Source organism: Pleurodeles waltl, chromosome 11, assembly GCF_031143425.1.
Source record: "Pleurodeles waltl isolate 20211129_DDA chromosome 11, aPleWal1.hap1.20221129, whole genome shotgun sequence".
NCBI classification, from domain to species: domain Eukaryota; kingdom Metazoa; phylum Chordata; class Amphibia; order Caudata; family Salamandridae; genus Pleurodeles; species Pleurodeles waltl.
The window spans coordinates 930,114,643-930,129,962 of NC_090450.1; the positions used below are offsets into that span (position 1 = coordinate 930,114,643).

The following is a 15,320-nucleotide window of genomic DNA, read 5'->3' on the forward strand; positions in this document are numbered from 1 at the left end:
GAGAAGTGTCATGTTAATGGATAGGGAAGAGTGGCATAATTTCATGTGAAATGTAGCTCCACCATAAGAATTAAGATCCCAAAGTGCAACCATGCCTCACATCATAGTGAAGATAAAACATAGAACATCAATAAATCTGTGCATGCATCCTTTCGATACATTTAATTTACGCCAAAACTGGTATATGTGCAAACCAAGTGATTCAGTCACCAGAGTATCAATTCGTACAAACATTTTTCATATCAAACCTATGTAAAAATGCCAAAACATAATAGCCCAAACTTCTGTGTCTGCTAAAAAACCACTATACAATCTTACGAAATAGTGGGAACCATCCAAAACGGATGTTGTGGTGCAAGCCTGTGAAGACGAGGCAGGATTATTTCAAATGCACTCAACGCACTCAGTCTAATGTCATGTTGTGTTATGTTATGTTACGAGGATTCCCAGCGCACCTCACAGAGACAGCAAAATAAAAACAAGAGGCCCTCAGCTCTAAAACAGCCAAGTCTTAACATGCTTCCTGAAAGTGATGTAATTTTTGTTGTTCTGAATGGTTACTGGCAGATTATTCCACACACTAGGCCACACATACTGGAAGAAGCTACCTCCTTGCCTAACTGACTTACAACACAGTATAGCTGCCAAGTCAAGCTCAGATTATCTCAAATATCTGTTGGGTCGATAGAGCAGACTGAGAGAGTTGAAAACACGAAGATGCAGGATGTTCCAGTAGTTTATGCGGAGGGTGATCAGAGCCCGTACAATCGCTCCTGAATCGAAGGGCAAATGTTTCTGAGGATTGAAAAATAATATGGCTTGCCAAGTCTTCAAATGAGAAGACGCCCCACATTGCATTTATACTCCAACATTGATAACCTTAGCAGAGCAATGGTGACAACTTAAACAATACCCCTAATAAAAGAACTCTAGCAGCAGTTGCCTTATATAACCAAAGGTATCTGAAAACACACTTTCTAGATTCCTCGTCAAGCTCATCATGTTACCTACTAGCTGTTCCAAAGCACAAAAATGCTCATGTTCTGTTGTATGCTCAGCCCAGTTCTCAGGAGGGGGGGGGTCCTAAGTGGACTCTCTGTTACTGGAACATCAATTAAACCCTTCACTTAAGGATGAAAACTCTCACTCACTGTAAGGTGATATGCCTTATCATAGGGTCTTTCCTCCTCACCTCACTTGCGTAAGCTTCTGGTGTGGGCTTCAACTCTTCAACAAGTGGAGAGGAACACTTACGAAGGTTGTATCTGGGATATGACCCTATATGAATTAAAAGGTGTGAATGTTTGGTGTAGAGCGTGGAATGGTGAGTAATAGGATTAAAACTGTCTCTTAGTGGAACTACAAGAAGATTGATGTGCATCCCCAATGGATAGATCTTAAACTGAGTATAGTTGGTAGCTGGGTGGGTCAATCTTCGAGCAATCAAACCTTTTCCCTGATCATGCCAAAACTTACCCATTTCTCGTATATATATTGTCCTCAGGGGACTATTGAAAGAAAGGCTACAATTTTTCCATTATCATTACAAGTTTCATAAAACAGAAATTCTTGTACCAAAACAGACCAAGACAGATTTATAGCTGTTAATCACAAAAGTGTAAAATTAAGAACTGCACCAGTGCAGTGACCTAATAAGATACCCCCTCATATACCTGGCATGCACCTGACCTCAGAACTACTACCATTTCCTTAATAACCTGTGCTCTCTATAATAAAGATGTAGTTAAACATAGTTTATGCATACACTACCTGTAATAATAATGATACTAAAGATTGTTTAACCATTCAGAGTGATTTTCCTAAAAAAAATGGAAATAAATGGTACTTAAGCACAAAGGAGAGCATCCTTGAAGCCCGGGAATAGGCATACTGGGCCAGATGTAGCAAAAAAGCAAATTGCGACTTGCAATTTGCGAGTCCGTGCAACTCGAAATTGCAAGTCGCAATTTGCTATGCAGAAAGGTGTCTCAGACACCTGCAACTCGCAATGGGGTCGCAAAGACCCACCTCATTAATATTAATGAGGTGGGTCGCAGTTTGCGACCCCATTGCGAGTATGGGCACTCATGGGGATGGTGGCCTGCTGGAGACAGCAGACCACCATGTCCGTGACTGCTTTTTAATAAAGCAGTTTTTTTTTTCTATCTGCAGCCCGTTTTCCTTAAAGGAAAACGAGCTGCACTTAGAAAAAAAATGAAACCTTTTGTTTCGGTATTTTTCAGAGCAGGCAGTGGTCCATAGGACCACTACCTGCTCTGAAAAAATATTTTTGTTTCCATTCACAAAGGGGAAGGGGTCCCATAGGAACCCCTTCCCGTTTGCGACTGGGTTACCATCCACTTCAAGTGGATGGTAACTGCGATTTCATTTGCAACCGCTTTTGCGGTCACAAATGAAATTGCATAGCATTGCAAGTCGCAAATAGGAAGGGAACACCCCTTCCTATTTGCGAGTCGGAAATGCATTTTGCGAGTCTGATCCGACTCGCAAAATGGATTTCTGCATACCGGAGAGGCTTTTGCGCCTCGCAAACGGCGTTTTTCGCCGTTTGCGAGTCGCAAAACCCTTTTTACATCTGGCCCACTGTATCTTCAATAGAGCACTGTATTTTCAAGAAGGCCCCAGGTGTCAGATTCATGGCTGGAAACACCAAACTTCACAGCCACACTTAAAAAACCTATGTGACTGCCAGCCTTCAAAATAGCTCTGACGATAGCTTGGCAGTGAAGTGTTGTCCAGCTCCCATATTGCACAGCCGTGTAGAGAACATGCACAGGCTCTCATTCCCAGTCTGAGCGGCGAAGCAGGCTGCTCAGACCAGTCATGACGCTGCTTTCAGCAGCGTTGTGATTGGCAGGGAGCCTATGCAGCCAGGAAGAGGAAGAGGACAGAGGGAAGACGAACATGTCTCCCCTATAAGGTAAGTGTTTTTTTTTTTTTGTTTACAGTTATTTTTTTAAAGCCCCCCCAGATTCACCCATCCCTTTGCACCCTGTCCCGCCCCGCCACCCCTTTTCAGTGACATCCGCCACTGGCATCAACATGGACTTTTTACAGCCAAAGTCTTTTCAAGCATTGTATTGTGGCCACATGGTAACAATCCAGCACTTTGGGGTATCTTGCAGTGAGGTTTCAAAAATGAGTTTTACATTCTAGGCATGTTACTAATTCAGACTGTTGTATTAGGTGTAGCTATGTTTCTGATGAAGACATCTAGCCACAGATTCCTCACCTTTCGAATATTTCCTAGCCGTTATATTGGATGCAGAAACGTTTCAGCAGTACCTTTGTGTGGGAGTAGGCGGCACTATGCGGCTCTGCAATGATGCCGGTCCAGAAATATATACGCACGACTCCCGGACACTGAGGTCAATTCCTTTCTTTCAGCACCACCAAACGCAGATCTGGAACTCCCTCTAGTCTCCTTTGAGATCTTACTGCAATTGAAGGGACATGTCACCTCCCCAAATAAACAGGTTTTAAGTGCTGTAAGGACTGTTGCAATCACATTTCTGTAACAGATCCTCACCATATTTGCCTATGGTGCCTGGGGTCAAGCCACAACCTGCAGTGTCTGCATGTCAATCAACCCAAAGGACATACGAGACCGCCAGGTGAAACGCAACATAGCCAAGCCCTTGAAGACTCCACATTGAGACTGGTCTAAGACAAAAGTTTGGTCCCAGTCCCTTTCAAGATCCAGAAGTTGCAAGAGTCTATTCCATAGGTTGGTCTTCGTCTTGATCAAAGTTGTGGGGTTAATTAAAGAAATAAACACAAGAAATCTAAGTGGACTCAGCATCTTCCTGCTATTTACACTCCCCTGAGAAGGTGTGCAGATGACACCATCCTTCTCAATTTCACTTCTGAAATCGTTCAACTTTGGAGCCGATTCTGCAGATTGATGGGCCACAATCTGATTTTCCAAGGCTGTCCGCCTCTTCAGATCGAAGTGTCCTGCAATGGCAATGTCCCGACTCTGAATCCTTGACAACTTCCTTCGGCCCACCTGCAGGCCCCACAGAGATGAGAGGTTCCCCACCTCGCTTACCACTGGTGAGTTCACCCCTGGCCCCATCTGGATCCTCTGGGCCCTCCACGGGGTCACCTCTGGTTGTTGTCCCATCACCATCTCCAACATCACAGTTGACGCCAGTTGCAGGCACATAGACTCGATGTCGGATGATGAGGCTTCAGTTTGACCTATTGGATGTCGAGTCAGCGTTGGTCTGATCTTGAACGAGGCCACACTTCTCCACCATTGAGGACCTTTCTTCCTCTACTTGTATCTGCTTCCACAATGATAAATACACACCTTGCATTCCTGGTTGGGCATCGATTGTCACAGTGACTATGATGCAGTTGATGAGATTGGCCAACCATATTGCAAGGGGAATCAGTATGATGACCTGCAGGACACTAGTAGCTTTAATACTTTCCCTTAGACAGGGCTTCTCTCACCCTCTGAGCCAGCTACTGAGGAAAGTGTATCATACGCCATTGTTATGCGTAGGGAGGCCCAAGTCTTTGTCCTTTAGCTTCCTACCTTGGAGGTAAAGACTAATGTGCAGTCAGAGTTTCTTCAGCTGGAGAAATCATCCACCGAGATCCTCTTACCCCTTAACAAGGTCCTCAGAGATACTTTGTTGGGGCCATGGGCCAAACCTTGCTCGGCCCTGGCGACCTGCCATTTTTATCTCAGCACCCCTCCCCTGAAACCTTAGTGGTGCAAGTGTAAGCTAGAAAAACTAACAAGTTTCTGACAACAACTCCCAAAGGAGAGTCATAACAGGAGGAGACATTTGTAAAAAGGATCTCATGGTCCACCAGCTTGGTTCTTCAATCTGTAAATGCCAGTTGCCTACTGGGGTGCTATTCCAGCTTCCTTTGCGATTCTGTGGTTCAAGTTCTCCAAGGTGTCACTGAAGACCTCGGACCTGTCCTCACCCATGCTATATTGGACTGCTGTGAGGTGGCCTAGTTCGTAATTTGTTGTGGCTTGGAGGTGAGGTATTGGCACCAGTGTTGCTATTTTCTACCACACTTGACTGTGGTCCACCGTATTTCAGATAAAGTCCAGTCGGTCCTCATGGACATGCTGTTGATGGGACTTGCTTGTTTGGGGAAAGGCAGACTTTGATCTCAAGTGGTTCAAGGAGAGCAGGGTCATGGTACGCTCCCTGGCCTTATCTGCCCTGCCTCGGGAAACGCTCCAGCCCTATCACTCCTTTTGCAACTTCGGCAGTGCTACCCCATAACGCATGTCAATTTACCCTCTGAAAGGCATCAAGGAGATTTGCAGTTGGAACCAGGGTGCCCACTGCCCCCAAAGTCAAGGTCACCTGACCACCTAGTCCACTACCTCCCTTGCTGCATTCCAGCCTGCCAAACAATTTTTCCATGCCACTAGTGGAGCACAGCTATCCAGCAGAAGGTAGGATCTGAAAATTCTTGGCAGGTTCGCAGGCCATACTATCAGATTGGTGGATTCTGAAGATTGTTCATCGAGGACAAACCTTACCCTTTATTCTCTCACCAACACGCCTTCCACCATCTTCCCAATGACTGACGGAGGACCTTCAATCCATTTTGCCACAGGAAGTGGAAGCCGTTTTGGCCAAAGGGTCTATTAGGAGGGTGCCAGTGCCAGAAGTAGGATGTGGTTGTTATTTCCACTACTTTCTGCTGCCCTAAAAGGGTGGAGACATTTGCTCTTTTTAAAACCTACTCCCTCTCAATACCTTCCTCCAGAAGGAGAGATTCAAAATGCTCACCATGGCCCAGATTGTGTTTGCCCTGGATCCTGGGACTCAATGGTGGCATTGGACCTTTAGGATGCCTATTTCCATACAACTGTGCTGGGGGCTCATTAGCGCTACCTGTGGTTCATGGTAGGACAGGACCATTTTAAGTTTGCTGTCTTCCCTTTGGTTTCACTACCACTCCTCAGGTGTTTGCAAAAGTGATTGCAGTTGTAGCAGTAGACTTTTGGAGGTATGAGGTGCCAGTCATCCCTTACCTAGAGGACTGGCTGTTAAAGGCAGGCTTGCCTCAACCAGTCATTAACCACCCCCAGACCATGGTGGACTTCCGGTCATCTTTGGGTTCACACTCTACGTGCCAAATTGACACCTGACTCTTCAGCTACTCCTCTTCATCAGAGCTATTCTGGACAAGGTTCTGTTTTGTGCCTTTTCCCCCAAGAAAGAAGTCTAGGACATTCAGGCCATAATCTTGATATTTCAGCCTAGGTCTTAGATTTGAGTGAGGTCAACTCTGTGTCTGCTCTGGATGGATGGTTTCCTTCAACTTTTTGGAGTTGAGGGCCAACTACTTGGAGCTGAAAACCTTCCTTTTATTTATCAAGATGAGACCGGTTCAGATGCTAATGGACAACATCACTATTATCAGGTACTGTGATAAGACTCTGCCTGGGAGGCACTGTGCCTCTGGAAATGGCTGGACCCCAGGGCAGGTGGTGAACCACCTGGCAGGCTCTTTGAACGTCATAGCAGATGAACTCAGCCAACGACACCTGGAGGATCACAAGTGGCACTTACACCCTGAGGTGGAACAAGGACTTTCCACAAATGGGGAAGCACCTTGAATCAATCTCTTTGTCACTGCTGAGATTGTGCAATGTCAGCACTTGTGCACGTTGGAGTTTCCAACAGGAGACATGCAAAGATTATGCAATACAACTATAGTCACACAGCACTTACACACATGAAAGAACCACACAGTTTTACAAAAATAAAGGTACTTTATTATGGTAACACAAATAACAGAATACTGAAGTAATTAAACACACTATTACATAAACATTAGTAATCAGTAGATAGCATAGAAAGCAATAAGTATTGGTAAAAGTAGTAGCCAATAGTGAGGGCCCTGGGGGGACCAACCATATACTAAAAAAGTGGAATGTGAAAGAAAGGCAGTCCTCCACCCAAGGAAGTGGAATCGGTAGAAGGGAGCTGGAGGAACTAGGAACCCCAAGAGAGGAGTGCCACAGTGACCCCCTGTCCAGGAGCGCAGAGGTAAGTACCTGGTTTTCCCCACAACCAACTGGCGGACTTTGGAAAACGATTATGCAAAACCCAACAAGAACTGGCAAAAGAGAACCTGCTAAGGAAGGGAACCAAGTCCAGTTTCTGATGAAGTGTCTGGTTGTGGCAGGAGCCACTACCCGCCCTTCTGTGGATGCAGGACCAGGTTGACGGTGGATGAAGAAGGTCATCAGTGCAGCACAGGAGATGGAGAGAAGGCCCAGAAGTGATGCAAGTGGCGGTCGAGATGCAGTCAGTTAGTGGTGCTGGAAAATCACCAACAAGCCCTGGCAGTTGCAAGAGACGTAGAAGAAGTTTTGCAAGGCTGAAGAGGACCAGCAAGGTCCAGGGGACTTGACCCAAGGAGGGGAGTCCGGGGTGACCCTTAGCAGCTGGGAGAGTCACAAGAAGAGGAGGCAGCCCCCACAGGCAACCCACTGGCAGCAGGCACAGGAGTTGCAGTGAGGCCCACTCAGCACACCTGAAGAGGAGTCCCAAGTCACTGGAGTAGCACGCAGGAGACAGTGCTTTGTAGGAATGCGTGCTGGGGGCCAGGCCTATATGGAGCCTGAAGATCCCTTGGAGAAGGAATAAAAAGCCTTGTTAGCTGCAAGAGTCGCGGTGCACAGGGGTACTGTCCTGCAAGGAGAGGCAAGGGCTTACTGTCTCTCTAGTTGGACATCTGGCAGAGACGTCCAAGGGGACCACTCTAGACCACCACCTGTGATGCAGGATCCACGCAGTTCCAGAGAAGACCAGATCCATGCAGCCGGTCATTGTTGCAGTTGGTGCCTGCAGATGCAGGGCAGTGACTCCTTCACTGCAAGGGAGATGGGGAAATGTTGCAGTTGCTGGAAGGAGCCAGAGAAACAATGTTGCAGAGCAAAGTCGTTGCTGAAGTTGCAGATTGTTGGTTCCTGAAGGGTCCAGTTGTAATCCCAGTGGCCAGAAGATGAAGTAAATGATGCAGAGGAGTCCTGCTGGAATCTTGCATGTCGAATCTAAGGACCCACACAAGAAGGAGGCCCTAAATAGCTCAGGAAGGGGAATTGGTCACCTAGCAGGGTGACCACCTATAAGGAAGGGGGGCTGTGACATCATCTACCTGACTTGGCCATGCAGATGCTCCCAGGTGCCTCTGCCCACCTTGGATTCAAGATGGCAGAATCAAGTGGCCACCTGGAGGAGCTCTGGGCACCACCCCTGGGGTGGTGATTGATAGGGGAGTGGTCACTCCCCTTTCCTTCGTCCAGTTTCATGCCAGAGCAGCGAACAGTGGTCCCTGGACTGGTGCAAACTGGTTTATGCCAGGAGGGCGCCAAATGTGCCCTTCAAAGCATATTGGTGGCTTGGGGAGGCTATCCCTCCCAAGCCATGTAACCTCCCTCTCCCACAGGACATCCTTTGTTCTGCCTTCCTCTGCCTGAGCTTGGTCAAGCAGCAGTATGGCAGAAACCTGTCTGAGGGGTTGCAGCAGTGCAGGCTGCCCGGAAAACCCCAGAAGATGGGTAGGAGCCATGCTGGGGGTCCTCTAAGGAGCCCCCAGAGTGCATGGAATCATACAACCAAAACTGGCAAAAGTATTGAGGTGTAATTTGGTAATGTTTGATACCAAACATGTCCAGGTTCGTAGTTACCATTATGTAGCTGGACACAGGTAGTGATCTGTGTTCAGTACACTGGTAAAATGGCTTCCCCACACTTATGAAGTCCAGTATAATGGAGCTGGAGTTTGTAGGGGCACCTCTGCTCATGCAGGGGTGCTCTCACACACAGGTACCTGCACCCTGCCCTCTAGGCTAGGAGGGCCTACCGTAGGAGTAACTTACAGTGACCTGGTGCAGTGACCTGTAGTGAAAGGGTGCATGCACCTTTTCACACATGCTGCAATGGCAGGCCTGCAGACACACATTTTGCATGTGCTCCCATGGGTGGCACAATACATGCTTCAGCCCATGGGGAGCCCCTGATGCCCCAATGCTCTGGATACCTAAGTACCATATACTAGTGGCTTATATGGGGGCACCAGTATGCCAATTGTGGGGTATGCCAAATCCTAACCAGCCAAATTTAGATGGGGAGAGCACAATCACTGGGGCCTGGTTAGCAGGATCCCAGTGAAAACAGTCAAAACACACTGACACCAGGCAAAAAGTGGGGGTAACATTTCCTACATGCTACAACATGTGTTTCCCCCTTATCCCTTTGTAGGAGGCTGGCCTGGCTCATAGTGGGTACCTTGTAGTACTTACACCTTGTGCCAGGTCCAGTTATGCCTTATTAGTAGATTAGAGGTGCTCTAGCAGCTTAGGCTGATAGAGGTAGCTATAGCAGAGCAGCTTAGGCTGAACTAGGAGACATGCAAAGCTCCTACTATACCACTTATATCACTTAGCACTATATCATAAGAAAACACAATACTCAGAGTTACTAAAAATAAAGGTACTTTATTTTAGTGACAATATGCCAAAAGTATCTCCCTTAGGAGGTAAATAATTTACACAAAATATACACACAAAACCAAATCAGGTAAGTAACAGTTAGAAAAGTAGTGCAAACACTGTAGAACACAATAGAATGCAATAGGAGGCAATAGGCCTAGGGGCAACGCAAACCATATACTCCAAAAGTGGAATGCTAACCACGAATGGACCCCCGGCCTAGTGTAGTGTGTAGAGGGTCGCCGGGAGTGTAAGAAAACACTAAGGGCGTCCAAGATACCCCACCCCAAGACCCTGAAAAGTAGGAGTAAAGTTATCCTACTACCCCAGAAAGACAGTAAAGTCGAGATAGGGGATTCTGCAAGGACAACAACTGACTGCAAAACACTGAAGACGGATTCCTGGACCTGAGGACCTGTAAAGGATGGGGACCAAGTCCAAGAGTCACGCAACTGTCCAGGGGGGGCAGGAGCCCACTAAACCCCGGATGAAGGTGCAAAAGGGCTGCCTCCGGGTGGAAGAAGCCGAAGATTCTGCAACAACGGAAGGTGCCAGGAACTTCTCCTTTGGTCAAAAGATGTCCCACGGCGTGCTGGAGGATGCAAAGTTGTTTTTACGCAGAAAGACCGCAAACAAGCCTTGCAGCTAGCAAACAAGGCCTTGCTAGCTGCAAGAGTCGCAGTTGAGGATTTTGGGAGCTGCTAGGGCCCAGGAAGGACCAGGAGGTCGCCCCTTGGACGAGGAGACAGAGAGCCCACACAGAAGCAGGGAGCACCCGCAGAAGCACCTGAACAGGCACTTAGAAGATCTGAGGACGACGGTCGACTCAGAGCAACAAAAGAGGGTACCACGACGTCGGAGTCCAACTCAGCGAGTTGGGAAATGCAGGACGGAGTGCTGTGGACCTGGGCTGGTAGTCTTCTTGCTACTTTGTTGCGGTTTTGCAGGCGTCCTGGAGCAGTCAGCGGTCGATCCTTGGCAGAAGTCGAAGAGGGAAGTGCAGAGGAACTCTGGTGAGCTCTTGCATTCGTTATCTGGTGAGATACCCACAGGAGAGACCCTAAATAGCCCACAGAGGAGGATTGGCTACAGAGAAAGGTAAGCACCTATCAGGAGGGGTCTCCGACATCACCTGCTGGCACTGGCCACTCAGAGCTGTCCATTGTGCCCTCACACCTCTGCATCCAAGATGACAGAGGTCTGGGACACACTGGAGGAGCTCTGGGCACGTCCTCTGGGAGGTGCTGGTCAGGGGAGTGGTCACTACTCCCCTTTCCTTTGTCCAGTTTTGCGCCAGAGCAGGGCTGGGGGATCCCTGAACCGGTGTAGACTGGCTTATGCAAGGAGGGCACCATCTGCATTTCCAGAGGCCTGGAGAGGCTACTCCTCTCAGGCCCTTCACACCTATTTCCAAAGGGAGAGGGTGTAACACCCTCTCTCAGAGGAAATCCTTTGTTCTGCCTTCCTGGGATTTGGCTGCCCAGGCCTCAGGGGGGCAGAAACCTGTCTGAGGGTTGGCAGCAGCAGTAGCTGCAAAGAAAACCCCGGAAAGTTAGTTTGGCAGTACCCGGGCTCTATGCTGGAGACCCGGGGATGCATGGAATTGTCACCCCCAATACCAGAATGGTATTGGGGGTGACAATTCCATGATCCTAGGCATGTTACAAGGGCATGTTCGGAGTTACCATTGTGACGCTACATATAGGTATTGACCTATATGTAGTGCACGCATTTAATGGTGTCCCTGTACTCACAAAGTCCGGGGAATTTGCCCTGAACAATGTGGGGGCACCTTGGCTAGTGCCAGGGTGCATACACACTAAGTAACTTTGCACCTAAGCTTCACTAAGTGAGGGTTAGACATATAGGTGACTTATAAGTTACTTAAGTGCAGTGTACAATGGCTGTGAAATAACGTGGACGTTATTTCACTCAGACTGCAGTGGCAGTTCTGTGTAAGAATTGTCTGTGCTCCCTATGGGTGGCAAAAGAAATGCTGCAGCCCATAGGGATCTCCTGAAACCCCAATACCCTGGGTACCTAGGTACCATATACTAGGGAATTATAAGGGTGTTCCAGTGTGCCAATCAGAATTGGTAAAATGACTCACTAGCCTGCAGTGACAATTTTAAAAGCAGAGAGAGCATTAACACTGAGGTTCTAGTTAGCAGATCCTCAGATCCTCAGTGAAACAGTTAGGCAACGCACAGGGAACACATATAGGCCACAAACCTATGAGCACTGGGCTCCTGGCTAGCAGGATCCCAGTGACACATATCAAACACACTGACAACATAGGGTTTCCACTATGAGCACTGGGTCCTGGCTAGCAGGATCCCAGTGAGACAGTAAAAACACCCTGATATATACTCACAAACAGGCCAAAAGTGGGGGTAACAAGGCTAGAAAGAGGCTACCTTCCTACACCCTTCGTAATGAAAAAGTTACTTAACTTTGGTAATGCTCTTTTGGTTGAGAATCTACCTAGCTGTAGATCCCTTCCCTACCTCTTTCCTTCCTGTTCTGTGATTGGACTGCATCCATTAATAAGATCTGAAGTCTAGGAATCTGCACACTGGTCAGAACCAATTTGTTCTTGAGGCTCTGCATCTGAGGTCATGGACAGCCTCGAAAGTAGTTGACATAAGCATGCAGAGATGGCATCTATACTGACTTTGCACTTTATTGCTGGAGCATAATGGTGTCAGTGCAGTGCGCTGAGATACAGCAAAAAAGTTTCCACATCTAGTTGGACGCCAAGGGGATTATTCAAAAGGTCAGGAATCTGTGGCTAGATAATCTGTACCAGAAATCGCATTACCGAAGGTAAGTAATTTGTTCATATGGTGGCGGAGTGGTGGGTGATTTAGGTTGATAGTAGTATTATTGTGACAGAGCAGTCATTGTAATTTTACAACCTTATCACTAAATTATATTTTCTCCTGTATGTGAGGCAGTTGCATGTAACCAGAATGATAAAGGACATAATGTGTTTAATTCCTAGGTGGGGTTCAGAGGGCCTCCCACCTGACGAGCTATCTGTCCAAAATGGGATACTAACTACCCGTGCCAGCCGATTCCCTCTGTGTATCGATCCTCAGCAACAAGCCTTGAACTGGATCAAGAGAAAAGAAGAAAAGAACAATCTAAAGGTGATTCTTGGTGAATTCCTGATGAAGACTTAACCGTAGCACACAATTTTGGTGTCTGTTGTTTTCAGATATTTATATTCATCTAAAAAGTACAACAAAACAGGTGCTCCAATAGCTCAAGTTCCCTTTTGTTGACCCTTGTAGAGTTAGTTTTTTCTAATCATAGTAAGGCTTAAAATATCTTTGGAAGAGCTTTATTCTGGCTCGGCACTAAGGTAAGTCAAAACCTGTGATAGTGTGCAGGTTGTCTAGAATTGGGGTAGTGGATACGCTACAGAAAGCAACCTGCCCCCAGATCCATGCACATTCAAAGAGCAGGTTTATGTTTTTTGGCCAAATAGTAATCCTCTTTGTGCATATAATATTGCCAATGGGGGTTGCTGTGCAAAGATGGCCATTGCCGTGGATTTGGCACCAGTGGAGTCAAACCACTTATCTTCAGTGACCACCAGAGGAGCATATGTAGAATGTAAATTTCAGGCCTCCCTCTTTGCTTTTTCATTGTCAAGATTTTTATTTTTTGCTTAGTTTCCTTTTACCTAGGGTGAGAGGAAAGATGTGTACATGAGTAATAATAGCAGTGCTTTAGGCAGAAAACCTAGAGTAAAATGGGAGATGTGTGCTGAAATAATTGAAATGTTAGCAGTGTTTTGTTCAGATTTGCTTGGGTGAAGGTGAAACAAGTGTTCAGGAACAATGGAAATGATAGCAGTGCTCTGTGTAGCCCACCTAGTATAAGATAGATTTGAGGATGTGTACACAGAAAACTGAAATTATGGGTGTTCTCAGGCATAATATTATTTTACATTTATTTTATTGATTTTTCAAACAATAAACAGGAAATTGGGACGAGGAGAAGGGGAATGGCATACAGGGGATAGTGCATTACAATGCAGTGACAAATAGACTTATAAAGTGACTCTCATACCAGAAAAACAACCTCAACAAGTCACAGCATGAAACTCAACATTGAGAGTTCTGCATAAAAGGGGTCAAACTTTGAGCTTTCACTGTAAAGTTAGGCATATAATATATCATTTAGAGGTCATTGGTAAGATGCATATCTCTCGAGGCTACATTAGCCTCAAAAAGGGAGGTAGCCAGCAAACTCTTGCTTTCCAGTACGCTGGAAATGAAACAATAATTCAGATTGTTGGTTGCAAACCACAGAAATGCCTCTTCCACTGTATGCTATTTATACCATCTAAGAGTGAGGAAAGTGAGTGAGAGGATTCCAAAACTGATAGTGATGCATGCCTGCATAGTGGAGAAGTAATACATATTTCAGATGCCTTGCAACCTCTGATCACCTTTGTGTCAGTGTATCGTGTAGCCACTCACATCCTAGCAGCTGTGTCATAATGTTTCCCAACAACGCATGTCCAGTAGATCTTCTTCATCACATCTTACTGTTCTGAGCAATAGACCCAGAGCCCCAGATGTGGAGATCTTAATTTTGAGTGAGAGTGTTTAACATAGTTTAGGCACAGGATTTTACATTTTCTGAATTCTGAATATTCCTGATGGTTTTTTGATAGAATTAGACTTCTGGGTCTGGATGTTTATCCACATTAAAGGAATTGTATCCACACCAATGGGTCAGGTTGATTTTTACAAACATGTCTCATTCTTCTCTTATGCACATTGTTGATGCACATCTTTGAAGAGCCACCAACAGCTTCAAAACTCTTAAGCTGCCTGGCCTTGCGATCCATATTCTCCATACCACTATATTTCTGCCCGATGTAATGGGGCTCTTGCAACTCTGGCCTTGTGGATTCTTGCATGTCCCTTATCTTTCTATGAAAGCAGAATATTGCCTGTTTATTTTAGATTCATTTATTAGTGTCTTTCATATTATGAGCTGGTATTGGCATATCGTCCACTCTTCCTACCCTAAGATAACAACTTTTAGCCTCTCTAAAAGTGTACTATATAAAAATAGGAGTGACATCATTCACTTTATTTTCCCCATGGCTATATGGCTAGGTTTTTTGCTTCATGGGCAATTAAGCAGCATTTTCAATTTGTGCTTACAGAACACAGGCATCAGAAAATAATGGGGTAGGAACTTGCTGACCATCAGTCACTGGTACATCTGCCTTAATGGCGATTACTGCAGCTTGAGTGCTGTTTATTAAATAGTGTTAGCATTATCATGCACCCATGCCACACACCTTTCAAAAAGTGAAGAGGATTAGGTAGATCACCATTGTTTCTGTAACATGTTGTGTTTTTTTAAGAGATTTTAAACTGTCTTACAAGACTTATCAGAATTCAAGTCTAGAATGCCTACCAAGGTTATCGGAATTCCTGTTTCACAAGAAAGAGTGTAACTGCCAATTCAATATAAAGGAAATATGAGTTTATGTTATAGTGACCATTTCTTTGGCATTCTTGTGCAGGAAGTAAAAATATCCTCAACATTCTTGCACTATCCCAATGTGCTGACATTATATACAGGCTACACCTTTATAGATGTGGGTGCTGATCCTTTATGTGAGTGGGTTGCCACAGACAGCCACTGTTACCAACCAAGACCTACACAGGAATAGCATGTTATACATAGGCAGCTGTTACTGACTCAAAGGTATTGCCTGATACATAAGGAAGCATTGAGGTCACTGTTAGCCCCTGCTAAATGTCTTTCCAGCCAT

At 46.0% G+C, this 15,320-nt stretch overlaps 1 protein-coding gene across 1 annotated transcript in view; it reads left to right on the forward strand.

Annotated features, from left to right (window-relative positions):
• The window catches only part of DNAH10 (dynein axonemal heavy chain 10), a 1,282,131-nt gene that overhangs the window by 1,108,011 nt on the left and 158,800 nt on the right, over positions 1–15,320 (forward strand). Inside the window, exon 62 of the mRNA XM_069215014.1 lies at positions 12,516–12,663. Coding sequence (XP_069071115.1) covers positions 12,516–12,663 — 148 coding nt within the window. The remainder of the gene's footprint in view (positions 1–12,515; positions 12,664–15,320) is intronic.